Consider the following 26712-nt stretch of genomic DNA (forward strand, 5'->3'; position numbering starts at 1 on the left):
GCAATTACAGCAGGAATTATCGGCGCAAAGCAATGATGAATAAGCAACTGGGCGTATTTGTAGGTCGGGCTGTTAAATTACGCCTATTACTAATGTATATTGGTGCACTCGGGAGTGCGCCCGTGCGCCTAGGCGAATGCAAGTGAAGTGCGAAGAAGTTTCTTTCAGATTTGCGCAATTATAGGCGCAGAGTGCTTTGATAAATATGAGGATCCGTTTGTATGCGTTATTTTGGACGATATTAGAGGAGAATGGCTTTGATAAATCTAACCCTTAATGTTTCTTACAAGCCAGTAAGTTCCCCTCCCCAAAACTAGCTGTGCACTTTACATAGTTGTAAAATGCAAATAAACAGTTCTAACAACTTTTTTCATCATATATGTTTTTACGTGTATAAATGGTGCATTATCATACCAATGATACAAGTGTTGACACTTTGATTACGTTTTCTATTTCTCTATAATTACACATTTTCTTGTGTATGTGTGTTACACTGCCTTCTTGTAAAGAGGATATCTTTTAAAAACAAGATATATATCTCATAATCTCAGTGTCTTTAGATCATCCAGCAGATTCCCATATATGGAAAGATCTGCCTCCCTTTCTTATTGCCTCATATAACCCCGTTGATGAGTGGAGCAGTATTCCAAAAAGAATCACATATTGACAATTCTAGCATGCGGACTTCCAGAGTGCCCAGACATCTAAATATTACATATACTTAAATCACCAATAAGTTATTTTTGCTGAAAAGTACTTGCACCTAAAATAAATGCCATACCAAAAAGGTGAACGTTATTTATGCTTAAAATTAATTCAAATAATATATTGAAAACATTAAATATAGTGTGTGTGTGTGTGTGTGTGTGTGTGTGTGTGTGTGTGTGTGTGTGTGTGTGTGTGTGTGTGTGTGTGTGTGTGTGTGTGTGTGTGTGTGTGTGTGTGTGTGTGTGTGTGTGTGTGTGTGTGTGTGTGTGTGTGTGTGTGTGTGTGTGTGTGTGTGTGTGTGTGTGTGTGTGTGTGTGTGTTTCGTAGAAAAATCATAGTAATTAAACTGCCACACAGTCAATAGCCTCATAACCCAAGTTGAGCAGCTGTAGCTGAGTGCCCTAACAAAGATAACAGAAATCCGAGCAACTATATTATCAATATGACTTATTTTTGGATACATCCATACTAATAGGATATGGAGGTAACCGACAATCAGGTCGTTAAACTTTGTTCGTGTTAATAGGTCACTAAACAGGAACATACTAAACACATCTAATGTCCCCGCATCCAGGTTAGGTACTTTATGTCAGTCACGTTTTAGCCTTTGAACCTCTGCGCGAGACCATCTTTTCCCGCCCTGAAAACTTCAGGTTACATCGAGCGACTGAGGCCACATAAAGTCACGCGCATTGAGTGACCAAGTTGTTTTGATTTTTTTTATTGCAAAGAGAGCGAGCTGGGCGGGTGTGTGGTGTGTCCTCTACGTCATATGGGCAGCCCGTAGCTGATTGGCTGGGGAGGCCTCACCAGACACGCATGTTGTTTTCAGTCAGGCCAGCTGCAGGCAGACCTGCCCCCTTATGGACTCCTCTGACTACTGAATCATATAGGGAGGAGGACGGGGCAGCGGAGGACACCGACTTGTCTGGGGGGGGCGGGGATGGAGGTGTCACTATTAGTGACAACTAAACCGTCCCCTCTTATTTAAGCAGTACTCGGATGCTACTGTGGATGGAATCTTTAAAGAGGGCAAAAGTTTATCAGCTCTAACAGCTGCTGTCTTCCGCCTGAGGGTGAAATTACCACGAGTGCTCTAGTGTACAGGGTAAGGGACTACTAGTCCTTGGTATCTGGCGAGGGAGGGGATTGGTTATGCCAGCTTAGAGAGGTGTCGTACTGGGGATATTGTACAGGTTTATACCTGAAGTCAGCCTCAGTACTGGCATTTGTTAGCTTGTAGCGTTTTACCTGTGGAGACTTGATGCAGCACCACTGGGTGGTAATGATAGTATTAGATGGTAGATAACTGGGTGAAGCTATTTGTGACATATTCTGTATGTGATGTTCTTGCTAATAGTAGGCAGTGCAGTGGCTGGCTTGATACTGAGTAATGTTACTACACACAATGATTAGAACCCATAGGAAATTGTACCACCGAAGCATAAATATAGGTTTTAAGTAGTATTTTAGTGGTTGAAATGATTATTTATTGCTGATATGGTGAGCATTTGCTAGCATGTTACTGTTTTTGCTAATTATGGGCATTTAGTGGCACACGGCTGTTTAACATCATTGCTTGTTGTGGGTATTCGGTATAGTGTACAGTTTGGTAGTGTAGGTAATAACTAGTAGATAGTAATTGTGCTTATTAAACTAGGCATCAATGCTAACATTCAAAGAATAGCTAAGGGAACAATAGAGGGAATAAATTCTGATGATAGCCAATGAAGGATATTTGTATTATAATGTACATAGGAAACATTTTGTGCTTTAAAATTGGTTATGTTGATATTGTTAAATGTTTTGATCTTTACTCATATTTGTAAATTGTGCTATTGAGTGATATGACAGCCTAGAATCTAGCAGATGGGAAGTAGTAAGGGCTAAATTTGAAGAAAGAAACTGACTAATATTGAGCTGGAGCATTGGGTATAACTGTGCACCTTAGTCCTTTGGGACATGAATTCCATTTTTTTTTCATGGTTCAGATAGACCACATACTTTTCCACAACTTTCTAGTTTACTCCTGCTATCAAATTTGCATCTTTTTTCTTGGTATCCTTTGCTGAAAGAGCAACAATCCACTGTTGGGAGCTAGCTGAGCACATCTACTGAGCCAATGGCAAGGTACATATGTGTGCAGGCACCAATCACCAGCTAGCTCCCAGTAGTGTAGGACATGTACAATTTCTTTTTTCAACAAATGGTACCAATAGGAACAAGTCGATTTGAAAATAGAAGTAAATTTAAAAATCTCTTATAATTGAATAATCTTTCTGAATAATACAAGTTTGTTTGACTGTCACTTTAAAAATGAGTTGCAGGCTTTAAGTTTCATTTCAGTTTGTCAAGTTTCTGCTTGACTGATTCCAGTAGTAGGGGACTTGAGTGCTATACACCTGGATGAATAAAACCTTTAAGCAGTGTAAATCTGAATAATAGAGAGTGGGAGGTTTCATCCAGATGGTACTAACAATTATATTTCTCAAGTATTTCCTAATTTTAAAGTTGCTTAAACCAATTGCTTGTGAGTTATTTATAGCTTTTCAAATGTATTTATACTTTGTTTTAAGGAGTTCAGTTTTGCTGAATAAGATGCTTGTACAGTGGCATACCCCTTTTTTCTCTTGGTTAAATAAAGTGTTTTAATGGTAATGATTTTTGTTTTTATGTATAAATCAAATGTTTTTTTTTTTCTTGTAGTCATCAGTAATAAAAAAAAAAATACCTTTTATATAAAGAAATAAGGTGCTTGGATTTTGTCTCCAATATGTCTGGATTATTCTAGTAAACTACCAATCATTTGATTATACCATCATTATAATGCTATAACCGAATACATATTTAGATACTGTAATAAGTAACAGGAAGATTTATGGCTTTGAAGCATAAATACCGTATAAACATTTTGAGACTTTTCTTCACAGACATCATTACTACCATATGTAGACAAGTATAATAATGTGCAATGTATCTGTTTATGTGATGTATTTCCATCACGTTAAGTGTCCCTTTATGTTTTTTCTTTATGAGAAGATGAATGATATTCTGTAACTGAATTCAAACTTCGGATATCTATTAATAAATCCCACCATTTATTTATGTCGTCTGCTCTCCTGACTGCCTAATATTTATGTATTTTTTTGTCTTTCTTACAGTTAACTAGCATTTAACAAATGCCCAGATTAGAGGAGCATTGCTGGAGTTGCTCTTGCTCAAGGAGGAGAGACCAAAACTGCACACCAGTCAGCCCTTGGATAACAAGCAGAGTTGGAAAAGTCATGTCCTCCTTAAATTCCCTCATCAGCCTTGCCTACAGCACTCTAGCCAGCAATGAAGGCCGCAGCCTGATGAGAAGAAGCATTGTCCTCTTCTCTGTTGGTGCTTTTCTAGCTTTGGTGCTTAATTTACTTCAAATACAAAGGAATGTGACTCTTTTCCCTGAGGAGGTCATTGCTACCATTTTCTCATCTGCTTGGTGGGTACCTCCATGCTGTGGTACAGCAGCTGGTAAGTATAATTGATGACTGTTTTACGTTTGCCAGTTCTTTTCAATGGACAAGATATAAGTCTAGGTTATGAGTTGGTAGCATTTTATTCTAGTTAAAGAGATATAAAAAAAAAAAAAAAAAACACTTTTAAATAGATGACGCCAGTCAAAATGCCTTCTTTGGGGTGTTTGAAAATGCTTTCTCCAACACTTTCCGCTGCCTATAAAAATAATATCCTGTAAATTACATTCATTTTGGCTCCCAATTGACTTCAGGTATGAATACTCAATTGAACATTTTATGGGTACTGAAAGGGATTTGTCAAATCTAAAATCCACATTTGTGCATTTTAAAACCTTTTAATAATAATTATTGTAGATTTTGTGATAAATGGTGCAGTGGTAATTCATTATATTATCTGCCAAGAGATGATCTTAAAAGTGATAGAGCAGTACCTCTTATTCTGTCATATAGCTATTGATACCTTGATAGTAGGATTTTCTGAGCTCTTTCAGCAAAAAGCATATAAGCAGTTGGTCTACAGTGTCAGGTTCCAAGTTTTTTTAACTCATTCAGAGCAGTAAGTAGCATATGCTGTTTATGCATTAAAGGGACACTAAACCCAATTCTTTTCTGATAAAGATAGAGCATGCAATTTTTAGCAACGTTCTGATTTACTTCTATTATAATTTTTTTTCTTTGTTCTCTTGCTATCTTTATTTAAAAAACAGGAATGTGATGCATTGGACCCAACCCATTTTTGATTGAGAACCTGGGTTATGCTTGCTTATTGGTGGGTATCTGTAAGCCTCCAAATTGCAAGCGCTATCTATGGTGCTGAACCTAAAATGGACTGGCTGCTAAGATTTACATTCCTGCTTTTAAAATAAAGATAGCAAGAGAATGAAGACAAATTGATAATAGGAGTAAATTAGAAAGTTGCTTAAAATTGCATGCTCTGTCTGAATCATGAAATACAAAAAATTGGGTTCTGTGTCCCTTTAACCCCTTAACGACCAAGGACGTACGCCACACGTCCTCAAAAAAAAGACAGTTAATGACCGAGGACGTGTGGCGTACATCCTTGGTCTGGAAAGCAGCTGGAAGCGATCCTGCTCGCTTCCAGCTGCTTTCCGGTTATTGCAGTGATGCCTCGATATGGAGGCATCCTGCAATAACCCCCCATGGCCATCCGATGCAGAGAGAGCCACTCTGTGGCCCTCTCTGCACCGGACATCGGTGGCCGGTATCGTTGGTGGGTGGGAGCAAGCCTGGGAGGCGGGTGGGCGGCCATCGATGTGCCGAGTAGAGGGAAGGGGGGCGGGATCGGGGGCGGGTCAGTCGGGAGCGCGCACGGGAGCGTGCACGGGGGGCGGCGGGCGGGCATGGGGCGGGAGCGGGAGGGAACCGCTACACTGCAGAAAAATAAAGCTGTAAAAAGCAACAAAAAAAAAAGTTTTGAAAGTTTTAAAGTAACAGCTAAGGGATCTGGAAGGGGTGGGGGGTTGGTCTTGGGGGGGGAAGCTACACTACAGAAAAGGGAATTTTTTTTAAAAAAAAGGCAAATTTTTTACTAAACTGGGTACTGGCAGACAGCTGCCAGTACCCAAGATGGCGCCCATTAAGGCAGAGGGGGAGGGTTAGAGAGCTGTTTAGTGGGGGATCAGTGAGGTTGGGGGCTAAGGGGGGATCCTACACAGCAGCATATGTAAATATGCTAAAAAAAAAAAAAAAAAAAAGCCCAAATATAGCTTTTATTTTAGTACTGGCAGAGTTTCTGCCAGTACTTAAGATGGCGGGGACAATTGTGGGGTGGGGGAGGGAAGTGAGCTGTTTGGGAGGGATCAGGGGGTCTCATGTTTCAGGTGGGAGGCTGAGCTCTACACTAAAGCTAAAATTAACCTTGCAAGCTCCCTACAAGCTACATAATTAACCCCTTCACTGCTAGCCATAATACACGTGTGAAATGCAGCAGCATTTGGCGGCCTTCTAATTACCAAAAAGCAACGCCAAAGCCATATATGTCTGCTATTTCTGAACAAAGGGGATCCCAGAGAAGCATTTACAACCATTTGTGCCATAATTGTACAAGCTGTTTGTAAATGATTTCAGTGAGAAACCTAAAATTGTGAAAAATTTAACGTTTTTTTTTTCATTTGATCGCATTTGGCGGTGAAATGGTGGCATGAAATATACCAAAATTGGCCTAGATCAATACTTGGGGTTGTCTACTACACTACACTAAAGCTAAAATTATACCTAAAAGCTCCCTACATGCTCCCTAATTAACCCCTTCACTGCTGGGCATAATACACGTGTGGTGCGCAGTGGCATTTAGCGGCCTTCTAATTACCAAAAAGCAACGCCAAAGTCATATATGTCTGCTATTTCTGAACAAAGGGGATCCCAGAGAAGAATTTACAACCAATTAAGCCATAATTGCACAAGCTGTTTGTAAATAATTTCAGTGAGAAACCAAAAGTTTGTGAAAAAATTTGTAAAAAAGTGAACGATTTTTTTGTATTTAATCGCATTTGGCGGTGAAATGGTGGCATGAAATATACCAAAATGGGCCTAGATGAATACTTTGGGATGTCTACTAAAAAAAAATATATACATGTCAAGGGATATTCAGGGATTCCTGAAAGATATTAGTGTTCTAATGTAACTAGCGCTAATTTTGAAAAATAATGGTTTGGAAATAGCAAAGTGCTACTTGTATTTATGGCCCTATAACTTACAAAAAAAGCAAAGAACATGTAAACATTGGGTATTTCTAAACTCAGGACAAAATTTAGAAACTATTTAGCATGGGTGTTTTTTGGTGGTTGTAGATGTGTAACAGATTTTGGGGGTCAAAGTTAGAAAAAGTGTGTTTTTTGTTTTTTTTTTTCAATTTTTTCCTCATATTTTATAATTTTTTTTTTATAGTAAATTATAAGATATGATGAAAATAATGGTATCTTTAGAAAGTCCATTTAATGGCGAGAAAAACGGTATATAATATGTGTGGGTACAGTAAAAGAGTAAGAGGAAAATTACAGCTAAACACAAACACCGCAGAAATGTAAAAATAGCCTTGGTCCCAAACGGACAGAAAATGGAAAGTGCTGTGGTCATTAAGGGGTTAAGGAAGTATTTAGTTTTTAACAGTATTTTAAAGAGGTTGCTGTATGTAGCAAATCATATGGTCAAATATGTTATATAGCCACCCCTTGTTATTCAATGGTAACTTACAGTCATCATAAAATACCTATAGATTTGTTGCAAAATTAACCAAGTAGCAAACGGTTGACACATTTTTCTGTTTTCAGTGGAAAAACTAAGCATTTTAATGTATTTGTGCTTTTTTAAATGTATGTATTGATGGATAGGCATGAAATGAGAACACACATCTTGAGAGAAAAATAATACAGAATTTATATAACTTGTTACTGTAGTATTAACAAGATTTTGTTTTGAATAGCAGGGTACTGTTTAGAAATGCAAAGTTACCTAACTGAACTGACATGAATAAATTGGTTTAGAACTCCTCCCTTGGTTTTCTTTAAACTGTATGAAATCCTATATCGGAATTGAAACAGTTTCATCTGCTGGTTGCTGACATCTGCTTGGCATACTTCAGATAGCAAAGGAAGTGGTGTTGTAAGCCTGTTATCTTCTCATTGGCTACCAGCTAAACTGGTGAGCAAGTTGGCTCAGCCTCCATTGGCTGCTGTGTTTAACATGCCACACTGCCTAGAATCGAAAATAAGGAAATGATCAGGAGTTAAAAAGCGGAGACTAAGATCTGCTGCAGAACGTTCCAACAGGAAATATCACATATGTTGTGCAAGCCAAATAAAATGCTAGAGCAGAGGCTATAGAAGATTAGTTTTACGGCTTTTATCTGAACTTTTTATAGTAAGCTTTTTGTACAAGCAGAAAATTACATTTTGTTTATGTATTTTCATTCGCTTTTTTCAGTGTCATATCGTATAAAGAAGTAAATATTACATACCAAATGTTTTGTGATGGCATTTTTAAGATTATTGTACCAATGTTGTTGAGATATATATATATATATATATATATATATATATATATATATATATATATATATAATGAGAGAGATTTAAAAAAGATGGAATTTGTGTGTGTGTGTGTATATATATATATATATATATATATATATATATATATATATATATATATATATATAAATACATACATACACAAATTCCATCTTTTTTAAATCTAATAGTTATTCATTTTATTGCCTGACATTTCATTATGAGCTAAATTTATTAATGAAATTGCTGATAATTTGACAGTTTTCAAGCTTGATTTTATTTATATTAAAATAAAAAATATTATAACTCTGTATGTTTTATATTTTTGGAGGAACATTATAGTTATTTTTTTTTTTTTTTAAATCTTGTTTATTAGCATACAAGCGTGTAATTTCATGCTGGCAATAGAAATTACAGCAAATAATTAATACTATTATTAAAGGGACATGAAACCCAAAACTTTTATTTTGTGATTTGTATAGAGAATACAATTTTAAACAACTTTCCAATTTGGTCCATTCTCTTAGTATCCTTTGTTGAAAGAGCAGCAATATTCTACTAGGAACTAGCTGGACACATTGGTTAGCCAATTACAAGAGGTATATGTGTGCAGCACCCAACCGGCAGCTAGCTCCTGGTTGTGCATTGCTGCTGCTAAACCTGGATACCAAGAGAACAAAGCAAATTAGATAATTATAAATCAATTCTAAATTGGAAAGTTGTTTAAAATTGCAGGCTCTATCTAAATCACGACCGTTTTTAATTTCCTGTCCCATTAACCTCTTCACATTCTAGTTTTGTGTTAGCCTGACTGTTGTGTATACTTATTTAGTGTAGTGTATTAATTCATTTTTTTTTTGTTCCACAGCTGTTGTTGGTTTGCTGTATCCCTTTATTGACCGTCATCTTGGAGAACCACATGAATTCAAGAGGGAATGGGCCAGCGTTATGAGATGTATAGCAGTTTTTGTTGGAATTAATCATGCAAGTGCTGTATCCTTGACTAGTGCAAAATTTTTTTCTTCCTTTAATAAGAGTATATTCTACTACTCAGATAGAAGATGAGCCATCTTAATAAAGGCATGCTTATGAAGTTAATAGTTGTTTAATCCAAATATAGCTCCCAGTGTACAACTTTGTTAGTAGAAGATGAGCTTGCAGTATACTAATACTGCACTCTATGGGCCACATTTACCAATATATGGGCATAAATGGTTCCCAGGTAGCAAAGTTGTCATCTGTGGGGATTTTATTTGTTTGTTTTTTTCTATAGTGGACAGCTAACAGCGAGCACTGTTCGTCCACTGCCCAAGCGGCCCCTGCTCTTGTTTAAGAAGAAGCTTAACTTGTGGTAAACAGGCTTGCATTAGTGATCCTGCATAGCAAGGGCTCCAAAGCAACCTCCACTGCTTAATAAATTTAGCCCTTTATCTTTATTGTAGTATATGATGTGCTACTCACAGAATATCCTTAGATATTGGCGTTTGTAGCCAAAATATAAGCTGCTCTACTAGACCCAAATATAGAAATACTGTGAAGACCATTATATCTAACTTTATTTTCTTATTGTAGCAGTTAACACATCCTAGAATTTTTAGTAGAGCAAGTCCTCTTTTTGTTAATAAATAAACCTGTAGGATTGTAGACTAAAAATGAATTATTTTCTTAGAAAAACATGGTTTTTCTTTTCCTTAACCTTTTTCTTTTACTAGAAACTTGATTTTGCCAACAATGTGCAGTTGTCACTAACACTTGCAGCTTTGTCTTTGGGCCTGTGGTGGACATTTGACCGCTCTAGAAGTGGTCTTGGGCTAGGAATTACAATTGCCTTTCTTGCAACACTCATAACACAATTTCTTGTGTATAATGGAGTATACCAGTAAGTATTTGATGTTTTTTTTATATATATATTTTTAGTCTATGTACTAACGGCAAACTGGAGCTGAAATATATCAAAATATGATAATGCTGTTTATCATATATACTTAAGATGTACGTGAGAGAGCACTCAACTAATTGGGGGAAAAACTGTACAGTAATGTATTTCCTTCGGTTTAAAATTACTTCACTCTAAATCACTCATACTAATCAATAGAGAGCTGCAATCAAGTTGAATGTGTCATTATTAAGCAATAATTTTAAAATAATTTATATGACCTTCATATTCTAAGATAAGATGTAATCTGACGTAACTGGATGATTTAGGGCCAGATTATGAGTAAATCGCTAACAGTTACATGCAAGCGAAGAGGGGTTTATCTCGGGTGTTTGCATGTGTTGGGTTTTGTGCTTGTATTATATAAAAAATAAATATATATATATATATAAACACAAAGAAACACCCAGCACTCACCAGCTAGCTCACAGCTAAGATAAAATCACAACTGGAAAGGTTAGTTACCGCATCTGGCCAAATGGGAAAGCTCAGGCACGTCAAGGTCCTTTCCATTGCCTGAGTCCCTAACACAGCCACACCATCATGCAAGCTCACAAAGCCAAACAAACTGAGAACAAAGAAGGGGTGCACAGGTGGATGTAATCACCCATAGAAAATACAAAACATGGAAGGGAACTGTACTCCAAGACCGGATCAGGTACACATCCTGTGACTCGGCAACATCCAGCCCTGGGTGCTAAATAGCACTCCAAAAAAGCTGTGATGTCACCAGAGCCACAGGCAGTTAACCCCAGTCCGGAATGGGTGCAAGAAACAAGGGGGATTACAAATAAAAAGTAATACAACACATAGAAACACCCAGCACTCACCAGCTAGCTCACAGCTAAGATAAAATCACAACTGGACAAGTTGTGATTTTATCTTAGCTGTGAGCTAGCTGGTGAGTGCTGGGTGTTTCTATGTGTTGTATTACTTTTTATTTGTAATCCCCCTTGTTTCTTGCAAGACCAGAGTGCCAGTCTTCTGTTCAGTTATATTCAATTACATTAGCACCCTGGCAGTTGATGGGCTGAGTGAGAGTGCTCTCCTTTGTTTAAAAATATATATATATATATATTTATTTATATTTTAACGTATTGTTCTATGTGAAGAACATTGTAATGTGAAAAATTCATATTTGTATGTTGGGTTAGTGCACTTGAGAATATGCAATCAGGTTTGCGCGTGACTAGGATGTTAAGGCTTTTTTTCCACTTTTTTTTTGCTCTATTGACATCTATGGGGGAGGAGTTAATCCTCAAGCAGGAGCGTTAAATACTGCTCCTCTTGTAATCTGGCCCTTAGTGTTTTTTGTGTTATTTCCAAGCACCTTAAAGCCACAAGTGATGAATCAAAGTACTAGAAACTATGTCTGATTGATTTATTTTGCAAAACATTTAATTGTAACAGATGGATTTGATTGTGGCTATTTAACTGTACATCATCTAAATTAATTTGCTATTGTTTCACTGACACAGTAAATCAACTTGCAAAGGCTTTGTTTTTATTCAAGCTATCGAGCTTCCTAGCCCCCTTGTATGTTTTTTACTTGAATTAAAAGGATCTCTTTTTTTAAAGGATGGTAAAGCCCTCAAAACGCCTTTAATGTTCTGTGAACATAACCTACTTTTGTACCTTAACATAAATGTTTGTTCACTTCTACAAGGCTGTTTTTTTTTTTTTAAAGGGACATTTTAGTGTCAACATGTTTTGTTTCAGTACAGCATTTTATTTTTAAAAATTCTGCCTTTTACTTTGTGTTAAACACCTGTAACAAAATTGTGTTCATGTTTCACCCAAGATGAGGCTGAGCAAATGAGAAGTAGCTACATGTGTATGCTACAGTCATTGGCCATATCCTCATCTGGGGCAAAATAGTTTTTTTTTTGTTTGTGCTTTTTAAAAAAAATAAACAAATATTTATAAATAGATACCAAGAATATGGAGTTTGTTTTACTGTATTATTTAAATCATTTTCTGAGTTTCTAACACTATTTTATTGTTTTATTTTAGATATACGTCACCAGATTTTCTCTACATACGTTCTTGGCTGCCTTGCATATTCTTTTCAGGAGGTGTAACTGTCGGAAATATAGGACGGCAATTAGCAATGGTATGCAGCTTTATTTCGTGCTTAATCATGTTTATACTAGGCCTGTGCATTTGACAGTTTTGTACACTGACAACTGCGGAAAGAAGACGACTGCTAACGGTTTTTCGAAGCCGGATTTCTTGTTGTGAAAGTGCAAAATACTAAGAACTAGATTTGCACAGATCTTAGTGTGTTGAACTTTCACAAGAAGAAATCTGACTCCAAACAGATCCGAATGCACATTCGGCAGCGAACGTCGGTTTCGCTCAGGTCTAGTTTATACTCACTTGTATCTGTGAACTACAATCCCAGTTACAAAATGTAATGCAGTATATTTTATAAATCAGATTAGAACATTGTACAGATATTACATTTTCTGATTTATTTATATTTTTCTTTAATTTTCAGGGGCCTCAAGAAAAAGTACACAATGACTAAGTTATCGCTTAAAAGGCACCACTACACAAGGAGACGGACTACCTAATACTGGAAAAATTTAAAGCATGTATCTATGTAACAGCTCTGGAACTTTCCTGCTCCAACTAAAAGATCAAGGGTGTTTTTATTTTCCTTTTAGAATTTTACATTTTTGTGGTTTTCAGGTTGGTTTGTATTCCTGCTTTAGTACATCCAATAGATAACATTATGGAAAGGAAAGGGACAAATCAATGTCACAATATATCTTTTCTTCCCTAATTTGCTGCAGATTTCTTTTTGATCTTCCTGCAGTGTGGTAAGATTTGATATTGTACTATGCATGGTTAGAATAAGCTGTTCATCAGATTTACAATCCAGTATTACCATTTGACAAAATATGAACTCTCATCTCCAAGCTTTACCGAAGGGAGATAGAATTGGTGAAAGGTGCTTCTAATAGGTGTGGTGCTGAGCAGAATTGTATTATTTATCCAAGATGTAAAATAAGGCTGTAAGTGAAAAGGTTACTTGGAACAGCACTTTAAATGTGTTGTATGAAGCTGAATATTGTTAAAGACTCCAAATGGAAAACTGGCTGAAATTGTTTGTTTGAACAATTAGATATAAAACACTTCAGATTGAATTATAAATAAAAATACATTTTTATTTTATTATACCTGTATAGTTAAAATCTGTGAATATTAATTTAATAATTAATATTTTCACATGGAAGAAAATGATTAACTATGCCATATTTTTATTTATTTAATTTTTTTCTTAAATTTATTTTTGTTTCTGGGGCCAAATGGCACCTAAAAATAGTCATAGTTCCAAATTCAGTTAGTGTTCTCTAAATTGTATCAGTTCTGTTGCTCAAAAATCCATTGATCATTAACCGATACTATTAAAACATTTTTTTGAAGTTTCAAATGTCCAGTTTTCTGATTTATGTAAAATTATTATAGACCTGTAACCTTATATTCTCTTGACAGCCTTATTAATAATAATTGCAGTCTGTGATTGCCTTGTAAAAAGAAAAGTGCATTTGTCACTTCATTGAACATTGTTTTTTAATGTTATTATATTGTTGAGCACAAGTATTCATTGTATACATTTAATTACATGTAGATCAATTTCAATCTGAATCTTAGTGAAGATAAAGTGCAATGTGTTAAAAATCTTAAATATAAGCCTAGTATTATATTTAAAGGGTATATGATTTTATTTCTTGAACAAGCGCATATGAATTGGTATAACCTCCTCAGTTCTAGATTGCTTTTTACTTAAGTATTTTTCTCTTCTATATTAATGGGTCCCGACCATGAACATTCATTTTAACTTAATTTGGTTGAACATTATACACACCTGTTTATAAAAGAACTTGTTGATGACGAGATAACGTAAGTGAAATTAGAATTTTTTTAAAAAAAAATCTATTAATATTTTCCAAACATTAGTCAATATTAAAAATACATGAGCTGTTAATACTCACTGTTGTAATCATCCCACGCCAAAACTCTGGTTTGCAAGCACAGTCATCTATAATGAGAATTAGTAGTAGTGGGTTTAGCTGGTATGTATAAAAGTCAATTTAAACAAAAAGCAAATTTTAGAAAAAAATTATTATAGGTGGTGCTGTCTAGTACTGAAGAGGGTAATGCTTTTTGAAAATTAAAATATAGCAAATGTTAATATAAATTTTCAAAAAAATATGTGACATATTTGTCTTAGAAATGCTTGTCAAGCTAGGTTCAGAATTACTCCATTGTTTGTATTTATTTTATTTGTTTTTCTGTTTTGTGTGTGTGTGTGTAAAGTTGCCTTTGCAAATTGTACCTTATTGGTTTTGGTTTCAACTCTTGCTTCAAGACAGCTGTGCATCTAATTATGCTAACTGACAATTTAAAGGGATAGTAAACCCCAAAATTTTATTTTATGATTCAGATAGGACATACAATTTTAAATAACTTTGCAATTTAATTCTATTATCAAATTGTCTTCGTTCTCTTGTTATCCATTGCTGAAGGGACAGCATTGCACTACTGACGGTAAGCTGAAATTATCTATATACCCAATCACAAGAGACAAATGTGTGCAGGCACCAATAAGCAGCAGCTCCCACTAGTGTATGATATGTGCATATTCATTTTTTAACAAGGGATACTAAGAGAACGAAGCACATTTGAAAATAGAAGTGAATTTAATAGTATCTTAAAATGACATGCTCTATCTAACTCATGCAAGTTTAATTTTGACTTTCCTATCCCTTTAAACACATAAAATGTACTTCTGTATCAGTTGAAGGTTCTCCTACTTGAAACTATTACAGATAGCAATTGTACAAAACCTACCAAGTCTTATATTCATTTCCTCCTATGTGGAGTCCTGTAAACTATTTTTGTTTAGTTAAAGGGACACTGAACCCAACTTTTTTCTTTCGTGATTCAGATAGAACATGCAATTTTAAGCAACATTCTAATTTACTCCTATTATCAATTTTTCTTCATTCTCTTGCTATCTTTATTTGAAAAAGAAAATGCAGACCCTGGACAGCACTTGTTTATTGGTGGATGAATTTATCCACCAATCAGCAAGGATAACCCAAGTTGTTCATCAAAAATGGGCGGCATCTAAACTTACATTCTTGCTTTTCAAATAAAAATACCAAGAGAATGAAGAACATTTGATAATAGGAGTAAATTAGAAAGTTGCTTAAAGTTGCATGCTCTACCTAAATCACAAAAGAAAAAATTTGGGTTCAGTGTCCCTTTAAGTAATTGAAATCCATCAGTAACTTAAAGGGATACTGAACCAATTTTTTTTCTTTCATGATTCAGATAGAGCATGCAATTTTAAGCAACTTTCTTATTTACTCCTATTATCCATTTTTTTTTTTCGTACTCTTGCTATCTTTATAAAAAAAAAAAAAAAAGCAGGGATCTAAGCTAAGGAGCCAGCCCATTTTTGGTTTGGAATCGTGGATAGCACTTGCTGATCGGTGGCTACATTTAGCCACCAATCAGCAAGCACAACCCAGGTGCTTAGCCAAAAATGGGCTGGCTCCTAAGCTTACATTCTTGCATTCAAATAAATATATCAAGAGAACGAAGAAAAAATTATAATAGGAGTAAATTAGAAAGTTACTTACAATTTCTGCTCTATCTGAATCACGAAAGAAAGCTTTTGTGTTTAGTGTCCTTTTAAAGAAACAAAGTTATGTTCCTTTGTTGCACCAAAAAGAGGAGATTTTATTGTCAGCCAGTGAGTTTCTGCTCCTTGACCAGCTGAGCACTTCCCTGCACTTCATATTTGTTTCAAAATAGAAATGCCCTTTTTTGTGTGTATTAAAATATATAAATATTATATATAGTCTTGCACTTTCATATCTATTATTGCAATATCTTAAGGTTTTAAGTTCCTTAAATTGATTAAATTCTGAAGATGCAGTCACATATTAAGCTTTCAAGTAAATCTTTAAATTTATTATGTTAAAAAAATATTAAAACCAACTATCATTTTAGAGGTCCAGATACATTTGCTGAAATCGGTTACTTCTATTATTTAAATCATGACTAAGGCTTGTATTTTCATTACATTGTTTTTGTTACACTTTTCTTCATTTGAGTATATAGCCAAAATATGCAAACAAGCTTGAATGTTGCCAACTCTTGTAGCAAGTTTTTGAACCAAAGTGATCTAATTTGATTATTTTTTTTTATTTGCACTATGCTGGATTTAAACATGTGATTCAGTTACCAGATCATGTGTAGGATTTTTGTGGTATGTTAATAGATGTACATAACATATTTTGTATTATTATTAAAGGTTATGGTTCATTTTGACCTGTGTATTTTTTTTTTTTTTTAAATAATATTCTATACTGAACATGTTATATTTGCTAAGCTGTAAAGTTATGTATCTATTGCAGGACACGTCTAGTATTCCTATTTGGTGACTCTTCTTTAACATGTTGAGGGAGCAAGCTGATCTCTTGGCTTAATGGTAGGCTCATATAACATTTAGAAACTTTTCTCAAATCCAAGGAAACAGGGAGCTGCAGTTTCTACATTTTATTCTTTTTTTATTTTTCTGCATATAGCTACAGTACAATAAATTAATAACCCCAGTGAAGTGATTAGTTAGCACAAAAACTGTAAAAGCGTGATAAAAAGTGTATTCATTCAAATAGCAATCTTCCAAAAATAACCAAGTCCTCTCCATTTTGTTTATGATAAAGGTAACACTTTAAAAAGATAAGAGTATGTAATCCAGCCACACATTACAGGGAATAATTCTCCACACATGAGCTGTGACCCAACCCTAGGAGTGAAGCACTTTATAACTAATCGCCAGGCACAAACTGTATACTGTTCTTCAATTTCTTTTTATTGACACCACCTCATAGAAAAGTGTATAGAGCACAATAGTGAAGACTGTTTATATCAAGCGGATACATTTCTGCTCAGAAAGGTATTCTCACATTCGTAAGCTTTTAACCAAGCTCTAGGAGTAAAAGTAATTTATAACCAATCCCAAGGTAGGTTACAAACACAGCCCGGGTGCCAGATGATAAACAGTTGTATAGTGATATCAGTATATGCTCTCACAGTTGATGTTGCATCAGTGGTATAGGTGAAAATAAAGCAGACTGGATTCTCACAGTTCCCCAGCAGACTGATCTCCTGCAATACATTAGCACTGCCAGCAGCAATTGTCTGGTAAGCCTCCTCCAAGTGGGGGGGGGGGGGATGTATCAAACAATGAAAATATATAGCAAGTGTGAGATTTAAAAACTTACATTTATTAAAATAATGATAAAATAATAATTAAAGGGACAGAGTAAACCTAAAAAAACCTTTTTTCCCTTTTAATATTTAAAAAACATACCGCTTTTACAGACCCGCTCTCTGCTGAGCGGGTCTGTTTTTTTTAGTCAGCGCATCGGGCCAGCTGTATAGTCACAGCCCGGCTCGACCGCGCCATAAGACTAAGTGCAGCTCGCTCCTGCTCTGTCTGACAGCAGGAGCGAGCTTCACTTAATGCTATGGCGCAGTCGGGCCGGGCTATGACTATACAGCTGGCCCGATGCGCTGACTAAAAAAAACAGACCCGCTCAGCAGAGAGCAGGTCTGTAAAAGCGGTATGTTTTTTAAATATTAAAAGGGGAAAAAAGGGTTTTATAACTATAGCAGTAAAATAATGTTATATAATTCTGCACTATGTGCAGAATTATATAACATTATTTTTTAGGTTTACTGTCCCTTTAAAGGGACACTGAACCCAAATTTTTTATTTTGTGATTCAGATAGAGCATGCAACTTTCTAATTTACTCCTATTATCACATTTTCTTCATTCTCTTGGTATGTTTATTTGAAAAGCAAGAATGTAAGTTTAGATGCCGGCCCATTTTTGGTGAACAACCTGGGTTGTCCTTGCTGATTGGACAGCACCAATAAACCAGTGCTGTCCATGGTCCTAAACCAAAAATGTGCTGGCTCCTTAGCTTAGATGCCTTATTTTTCAAATAAAGATAACAAGAGAACGAAGAAAAATTGATAATAGAAGTAAATTAGAAAGTTGCTTAAAATTGAATGCTCTATCTGAATCATGAAAGGAAAAAAAATTGGATTCAGTGTCCCTTTAATAAGATAACTCAACAAGAAATTATATTTTCAAAGTATTTACTCAAAATGAAATAAATGTCACAGCTTTTAACACAATTTAAAATGCAAAACAGAGGTGTGACAGAAACAAAATTTATTCTAACCTGGAGAATAAATTTCTTTAGTGGGTTGTGTGATCAGAGCGCCTCACGAACAAGGCCAGGTGTCTGAAGTGGTGATAAATTTCTTTCTTGGTGGCCACCAGGAGAATGCAAAAACTCCCTACATCAGAGCTTTTAAGTATCCCTCCTACTTCCCTTTATCATGGATGAATATATTCCATCTAAGCGGTCACACAATGGAATAACATTTTATATATTGTGTTAATTGCAGTACAGGTTATACCTGGGTATTTCGCATTAATGAGGGGAAAGATAAGCCACCTCGATCCACCTGGTTGCCCACATTCAATTGGCACAAAATTGTGTGCAATCTTCTCCCACCCTTGCTAAATAAAGGTTACCATCTATGGCTGTACAACTACTATACCAGCATAGTTTTAAAAATGTATTTTTTTTTTTACCCTGGCGTGTGGCACAGTGTGCAAAAATCATACAGGTTTCCCCAGAAGCTGACATATGGCAAACGTAGGGGCACAACGTCGGCGTTATGCCGAGATGAGCTACTGGCCCTTTGGTTCAGTGAGAAAAAAGTGTACATGCTGTCGACAATGCACAATGAGACTATTGTGCCAGTGTCTGTAAAAGGAAAGGATGCATAGATCCAAAAAACAACGTGCATTGTGGAGAACCACAAAAATGAGGGGAGTTGATTTAGCTAACCAGTGCATACAGCCATATCTGGTTCAGCAAAAGACCAAAACCTGGAACAAAAAAGTAGCCATTTATGTAATGCAGGTTGCAGTGTATAATGCATATGTGCTGTTGAAAAAAGCAGTCACAGGGAAACCATATAATTTTCTGGAATTTATGTTAAATATTTTATAAGATATTTTGTTTAACCAGACCACTAATCCTTCCATAATTCAGTTAGAAAATGTCCAGACACATTGTGGCAGGCACTAGAATCCCCCCCCCCCCCTTTGCCTGCAAAAAGTCACCCCAGAAAAAGTGCAGAGTCTGCTATAAAAAAGGATCTAGGAAGTAGTCTAGTTACTATTGCCCTTCCTGCCATCTCAACCTGGCCTCTGTATCACAGTCACAGACTGCTTCAGAATCTACCTTGCAGAGTTAAACATTTTTCATTCAAATTACTCTGTGTTCCTGATTTATTTTATAATTCTGTATTCCTGACTTTATGCATCCCATGACCTTGTCCTGTCTCTTACGTTAAGCCTAGTCACTATAAGGTCATGATAAATTAACTACACAAAACAACTTAAATACCCTTTTTAAAATACCCTGAGTTATCTACTTTTGCAAATGGTATGCCATTGGGGGGGGAATTTTCATTGCTGGGCTGCCATAATGTCTTAAAGACAACATAGGTCCAGAAAATTAATGTGCCAACTTTACATGTTTGAAGACTAAAATGGGCAGACTCCATAATCGGCCCTGTGACTTCCATAAAAGCTGTATATTGGGGGGGGGAGGGGTAGTGTTGTACTCGTTAGAAATGGCTGATTACAAATAGTGATGTCGCGAACAGTTCTGCCACGAATAGTTCGCAGCGAACATAGCATGTTCGCAGCGGACAGCGAACATATGTATGCGATGTTCGATCCGCCCCCTATTTGTCATCATTGAGTAAACTTTGACCCTGTAGCTCACAGTCACAAGACACATTCCAGCCAATCAGCAGCAGACACTCCATCCCAGACCCTCCCACCTCCTGGACAGCATCCATTTTAGATTCATTCGGAGCCTGCATTCTTAGTGAGATGAGGGACAGTGTAGCTGCTGCTGATTTAATAGGGAAATCGATAGCTAGGCTAGTGTATTCAGTGTCCACTACAGTCCTGAAGGACTCATCTGATCTCTGTTGTAAGGACAGCACCCCAAAAAGCCCTTTTTAGGGCTAGAACATCAGTCTGCTTTTTTTTTTTTTCCCGGTGTAATCTAATTGCAGCCTGCCTGCCAGCTCAGGCTCACAGCGTATACTGTGCCCACTTGCCCAGTGCCACCACTCATATCTGGTGTAACAGTAGTGTACATTTAAAAAAAAAAAAAAAAAACTTTTTTTAATTTGAAATAATAGCAGTCATTTTCCTTCACACGTGTGCATTTGAGGTCCTGCCAGGGCATAGTGTGACACCAGTGCAAGTCATATCTGCTAAAACAGTAGTGTACATTTTAAAAAAAAAAACAACCTTTTTTTAATTTGAAATAATAGCAGTCAGTTTCCTTTACACGTGTGCGTTTCAGGTCCTGCCAGGGCACAGTGTGACACCAGTGCAAGTCATATCTGCTAAAAAAAAGTAGTGTACATTTAAAATAAAATAAAAAACTTTTTTTAATTTGAAATAATAGCAGTCAGTTTCCTTCACACGTGTGCGGTTGAGGTCCTGCCAGGGCACAGTGTGACACCAGTGCAAGTCATATCTGCTAAAACAGTAGTGTACATTTAAAAAAAAAACAACCTTTTTTTAATTTGAAATAATAGCAGTCAGTTTCCTTCACACGTGTGCGGTTGAGGTCCTGCCAGGGCACAGTGTGACACCAGTGCAAGTCATATCTGCTAAAACCGTAGTGTACATTTAAAAAAAAAAGAAAAAACTTTTTTTACTGTGAAATAATAGCAGTCAGTTTCCCTCACACGTGTGCGCTCCAGGTCCTGCCAGGGCACAGTGTCACACCAGTGCAAGTCATATCTGCTAAAACAGTAGTGTACATTTAAAAAAAAAAAAAAAAACCCTTACACTACCTGAACGATACAACATCATACCTGATGTTTTAAAGCACGTTATTCAAAACAATTTAGGAATGTTAGGTGATTTATGCCCTTTATGGATTAAAACCAGACTCTGCATCAACTATGTAATTTTCCATGGGAGTTTGCCATGGATCCCCCTCCGGCATGCCACAGTCCAGGTGTTAGTCCCCTTGAAACAACTTTCCATCACTTTTGTGGCCAGAAAGAGTCCCTGTGGGTTTTAAAATTCCCCTGTCTATTGAAGTCTATGGCGGTTCGCCCGGTTCGCCGCTTCGCAAACTTTTGCGTAAGTTCGCGTTCGCCGTTCGCGAACGCAAAATTTTAGGTTCGCAACATCACTAATTACAAATATAGGTGTTTTGTAGAAGTAAAACATAAGGATGATGAAAGAAATGGCCAAAGTGCAGTTTTTGGGTGAAAAACGCATTTAAAAAAAATGACCACTAAATTTGGTCAGGTGTTGTGACTAAGTGGCTACCTTTTGGAATATCCTGGATAGTCTTCTTTTGCAAATAGTATGCCACGATGGGGTAATTTTCATTGCTGGGCTGCCATAAAGAGGCCTTTTTAACAAATGTCTGTCGGACCTGATCCGACAGTGCGGATCAGGTCCGACAGACCTTGCTGAATACGGCGAGCAATACGCTCTCCGTATTCAGCATTGCACCAGCAGCTCACAAGAGCTGCTGGTGCAACGCCGCCCCCTGCAGACTCGCAGCCAATTGGCCGCCAGCAGGGGGTGTCAACCAACCCGATTGTACTCGATCGGGTTGAATAGTAGCGGCGATTCCTGTCTGCCTTATCAGAGCAGGCGGACAGGATTATGGAGCAGCGGCCTTTAGACTGCTGCTTCATAACTGGTGCTTCTGGCGAGCCTGCAGGCTCGCCAGAAACACAGGCCCTCAAGCTTTGTTCGGAGCTTGAAAGATAGGCCCCAATGTCTCGAAGGTGACATAGGCCCAGAAAATCAATGTGACAAATTTCCATGTATGAAGACTGAAATGGACAGGCCCCATATTTGGCCCTGTAACCTCTTGAAACCCCATTAAACCTCTACATGGGGGGTACTGTTATACTTGTAGGACATTGCTGAATACAAATATGGGTGTTTATAGAAGTAAACATATAAGGATGATGAAAACCGTAAAATTGCAGTGTTTGTGTGAAAAACGCATACAGAAAATATGACCACTAAATTTGGCCGGGTGTTGTGACTAAGTGGCTACAAAAAAAGACTGGAAATACCTCTTTTGGAATATCCTGGGTTGTCTACTTTTGCAAATGGTACGTTATGATGGGGGTAATTTTCATTCATGGGCTGCCATAATGTCTCAAAGGCAACATAGTCCCAGAAAACCCAGGTTGTTCACCAAAAATGGGCCAGCTTCTAAACTTACATTCTTGGTTTTCAAATAAAGATACCAAGAGAATAAAGAAAATTTGATAATAGGAGTGAATAAGAAAGTTGCTTAAAAATGCATGCTCTATCTGAATCACGGAAGAAAAAATTTGGGTTCAGTGTCCCCTTAAATTGGTCATCTGTATTGGTTTTGCACTTCAAACTAATGGCTACATTTAGCCACCAATCAGCAAGCGCTACTCAGGTGATGAACCTAAAATGAGCTGGCTCCTAAGCTTATATTCCTGCTTATCAAATAAAGATACCAAGAGAACGAAGAAAGATTGATAATAGGAATAAATTAGAAAGTTGCTTAAAATTGCATGCTCTATCTGAATCATAAGAAGAAAAAAAACCATTTGGGTTTAGTATCATTTTAATTATATGTGATTAGTTTCAAACACTAAACAAATGGTAGATAAAGGATATGTGGACATATATATAAGGGACATGAAACACACTAAAAAATCTTTCATGATTCAGACAGAGCATACTCTAAGCAGTTTTCCAATATTAGATTATCTAATTTGCTTCATTATCTTGGTATCCTTTTCTGAAAACCATACCTAGGTTGGTATAAAATGCAGATTTAAAAAAATAGATATATTATTATTACTTGTTTATATATAAAAATTGGTACGACCATGTTACAAACTAGAGGCTAGATTACGAGTTTTGCGTTATGCGTGAAAAAGCCTCATAACGCTGCTTTTTCACTACCGCTGGTATTATGAATTTCCGTAACGCATCAAAAATAATCATCTTCGCTCAAATCCATAACGTAAACCCAGACCCAGTAGTTAATCATATATCGATAACAAAAACATCCACAAATCACTTCAAAAACATTACACAAAGTACACTTACACTCATACAAACACTCCACAATATTTATTTTTCAGATTTAAAATTTTCATGTCAAAGTATAACGGATCAAAGTTACGAGATCTCGGGTGTTTGAAAAAAAAAAAAGGCACACAAATCCATTTTACATTGACTTACATAGACATACATGAACATACAGTCATCTAGCTACATCTAACTACAAATATTATCACATACATACACAAATCGATACATACAAACAATATACAGCACATTACCTACACAAAACATATTTTTATTATGAAATTAACACGATTTAGCTACTTTTTCACACAAGAACATGACGTCACTCACTTTACGCTCAACACAAGTGTTGGATTTTATTTCTCTTCAAATTTTTCTCGTCCATTGACTTCTATGGGGAAGACGTACTCGTGCACGCGACCGGCAGATTTACCTAACGCACGCAAAATGCGTAGACTTGAAAACTCTTAATACCAGCGTTACAATTGTGGCACTAACTCATTCTTTCTTGCGTTAGTCCCGCTATGACAAATAAATCAAGAAATTACTATTTCCCTATGGAGTTATGGCTTTTAATTGTGTGAACATCACTACAACATCAAATTCTTAAAGGAAATTACATTACATCAACTACAAATCATCATCACCAATTCGAAATCAGTTTTAAAAATTTCATCATATTTAAACGGACAGAAAATCCCCCAAACAACATGGCCAAAGCATCCCTTGTGATCGACATTGTATCAAATCGCTTTTGTGTTTTTGCATACCTTGTTACTCCTTGTGTGTTTGCTTTACTGTTTGGCTTTGTGCTGCTTAGCTTAGCAAATATGGATGATCCGCAGTTAGTTGTTGCTGGTGCTGTTGCACGAGTTGTGTTAAACCGAATAAGGCGGGCTCGGCATCTCCAAGAGAGACAAAGGGCTCGTCTGGTTAGAGGTCCTCCTGTTCACAGGGTGAGGCCCACCTTGGATAACATGAGCGACTTTGAGGTTTATGACAAGTATACGCTCAATTGCGAACAGCTCATTAGCCTTTACGATGTACTTAAACCTCATCTGGAGCCACGTAGACGTATGCGGACTGCAATCCCTGGCATGACCAAGATGCTAAGTTGCAATTCGGAGAGGGGTACATGCATGGGCTGTCTCAGGGTACCTTCTCTTTGGTTTTTGACAACTTTTTGGACGCCATGGTACTAGTCAGTAAGCATTACATAGGATTCCCTCAAAATTATGGCGATTGGAGGCGCCTGAAGAGGGAATTCTATGCAATAGCTTGAATGCTCAATGTCTTGGGAGCAATAGATTGCACCCACATTGCACTGCATGCTCCAGCAGATGACCTGCCCTTCCGAAATCGCAAACACTTCCATAGTCTCAACGTGCAGTTTGTTTGCGACGCACGGATGCGGATTATGCCGGTGTGTGCGAATTTCATGAGGCCCGCATCCTCAGGCAGTCGTCCCTGTGGTGGCAGTTTGAGGGCAGACAGTTTCCCCATGGGTGGCTCGTTGGTGAGTACTTGTGCACAACATGGTTAATTAGTTAGACAATTGCCACTGTAATCTTCAAAAACAGTTGTGTTTGTGTAATGTGCAAAATGTGCAGCTATAGGATGCGCTTTAATCATTTAATTGTCTCTTTTAGCAAATGTCTAGTTTTAGCTCTAAACAGATATGTAGCATGTAATAGCTTAAATGGGCAGCTCTAGGATGCAATTTAACCATTTCTGTCTCTTTTAGCAAATGTCTCGTTTTATGTGAAATATGCAGATGTAGCATGTCCTAGCTTAAATGTGCAGCTCTAGGATGCAATTTAACCATTTAATTGTCTCTTTCAGCAAATGTCTAGTTTTAGCTCCAGATATGTAGCATGTCCTAGCTTAAATGTGCAGCTATAGGATGCAATATAACCCTTTCTGTCTCTTTTAGCAAATGTCTCGTTTATGCGAAATACGCATATGTAGCATGTCCTAGCTTAAATGTGCAGCTCTAGGATGCGCTTTAACTATGTATTTGTCTCTTTCAGAAAATGTCTAGTTTTAGCTCCAAACAGATGTAGCATGTCCTAGCTTAAATGGGCAGCTCTAGGATGCAATTTAACCATTTCTGTCTCTTTTAGCAAATGTCTCGTTTATGCAAAATACGCATATGTAGCATGTCCTAGCTTAAATGTGCAGCTATAGGATGCAATTTAACCATTTAATTGTCTCTTTCAGCAAATATCTAGTTTTAGCTCCAAACATATATGTAGCATGTCCTAGCTTAAATGGGCAGCTCTGGGATGCAATTTAACCATTTCTGTCTCTTTTAGCAAATGTCTTGTTTATGCGAAAAACGCATATGTAGCATGTCCTAGCTTAAATGTGCAGCTATAGGATGCAATTTAACCATTTAATTGTCTCTTTCAGCAAATGTCTAGTTTTAGCTCCAAACATATATGTAGCATGTCCTAGCTTAAATGTGCAGCTAGAGGATCCAATTTAACCATTTAATTGTCTCTTTCAGCAAATGTCTAATTTTAGCTCCAAACAGATATGTAGCATGTCCTAGCTTAAATGTGCAGCTATAGGATGCAATTTAACCATTTAATTGTCTCTTTCAGCAAATGTTTAGTTTTAGCTCCAAACAGATATGTAGCATGCCCTAGCTTAAATGGACAGCTCTAGGATGCAATTTAACCATTTATTTCTCTTTTTAGCAAATGTCTTGTTTATGCGAGATACGCATATGTAGCATGTCCTAGCTTAAATGTGCAGATATAGGATGCGCTTCAACCATGTAATTGTCTTTCAGCAAATGTTTATTTTAGGCGATTTTCGTGTACACAAATTAATTGTATTTTAATATAATAATTTTAACGATATTTTTAATATTTTACATTTTGTTATGTTCATTATTTATAGGTGATTCGGGTTACATGAGCCGGCCTTGGCTCATTACGCCTATATGTAACCCCACAGACGAGGCCCAGGAGCGCGATATAATTGTGCGCACAAGTGGACTAGGGCTGTAGTGGAGAGGATGTATGGGCTCCTCAAAATGCAGTTACGATGCCTAGACAAGCCTGGAGGGAGCCCTCCAATACAGCCCTAGTAAGGTGGCAAAGATCGTTATAGCCTGCAGCGTCCTGCATAACATTGCTCAGTGGGCTGGGATGCTGCAGGCCGTCCAGGCGCCCCGAGATCACCTCCAAGATGAGGATGACGACCCTATTCTAGAGGGGCCATTCTGGGAAAAGGGGCTCAATGTCAGAGACAACATCATC

General features: G+C 36.9%; 1 protein-coding gene across 1 annotated transcript; it reads left to right on the forward strand.

The window, feature by feature from the left end:
• Window positions 1-1590: 1590 nt before the first annotated feature.
• Window positions 1591-16541, forward strand: INSIG1 (insulin induced gene 1). The gene is made up of 6 exons (XM_053713810.1): window positions 1591-1816; window positions 3870-4221; window positions 9123-9247; window positions 9967-10133; window positions 12204-12303; window positions 12691-16541. Exons 2-6 carry the CDS (start codon window positions 3888-3890, stop codon window positions 12718-12720), a joined length of 756 nt encoding a protein of 251 aa, XP_053569785.1. The 5' UTR covers window positions 1591-1816; window positions 3870-3887; the 3' UTR covers window positions 12721-16541.
• Window positions 16542-26712: the final 10171 nt, after the last annotated feature.

The sequence above is a fragment of the Bombina bombina genome, chromosome 5 (assembly GCF_027579735.1).
Source record: "Bombina bombina isolate aBomBom1 chromosome 5, aBomBom1.pri, whole genome shotgun sequence".
Lineage (NCBI taxonomy): Eukaryota > Metazoa > Chordata > Amphibia > Anura > Bombinatoridae > Bombina > Bombina bombina.

Coding starts and splice junctions, on each gene's coding strand:
- INSIG1 (XM_053713810.1), top strand. CDS start 3,888: ATGCCCAGATTAGAGGAGCATTGCTGGAGTTGCTCTTGCTCAAGGAGG. Junction 9,248..9,966: donor GAATTAATCATGCAAGTGCT/GTATCCTTGACT, acceptor TTCTTTTACTAG/AAACTTGATTTTGCCAACAA. Junction 10,134..12,203: donor GTGTATAATGGAGTATACCA/GTAAGTATTTGA, acceptor GTTTTATTTTAG/ATATACGTCACCAGATTTTC.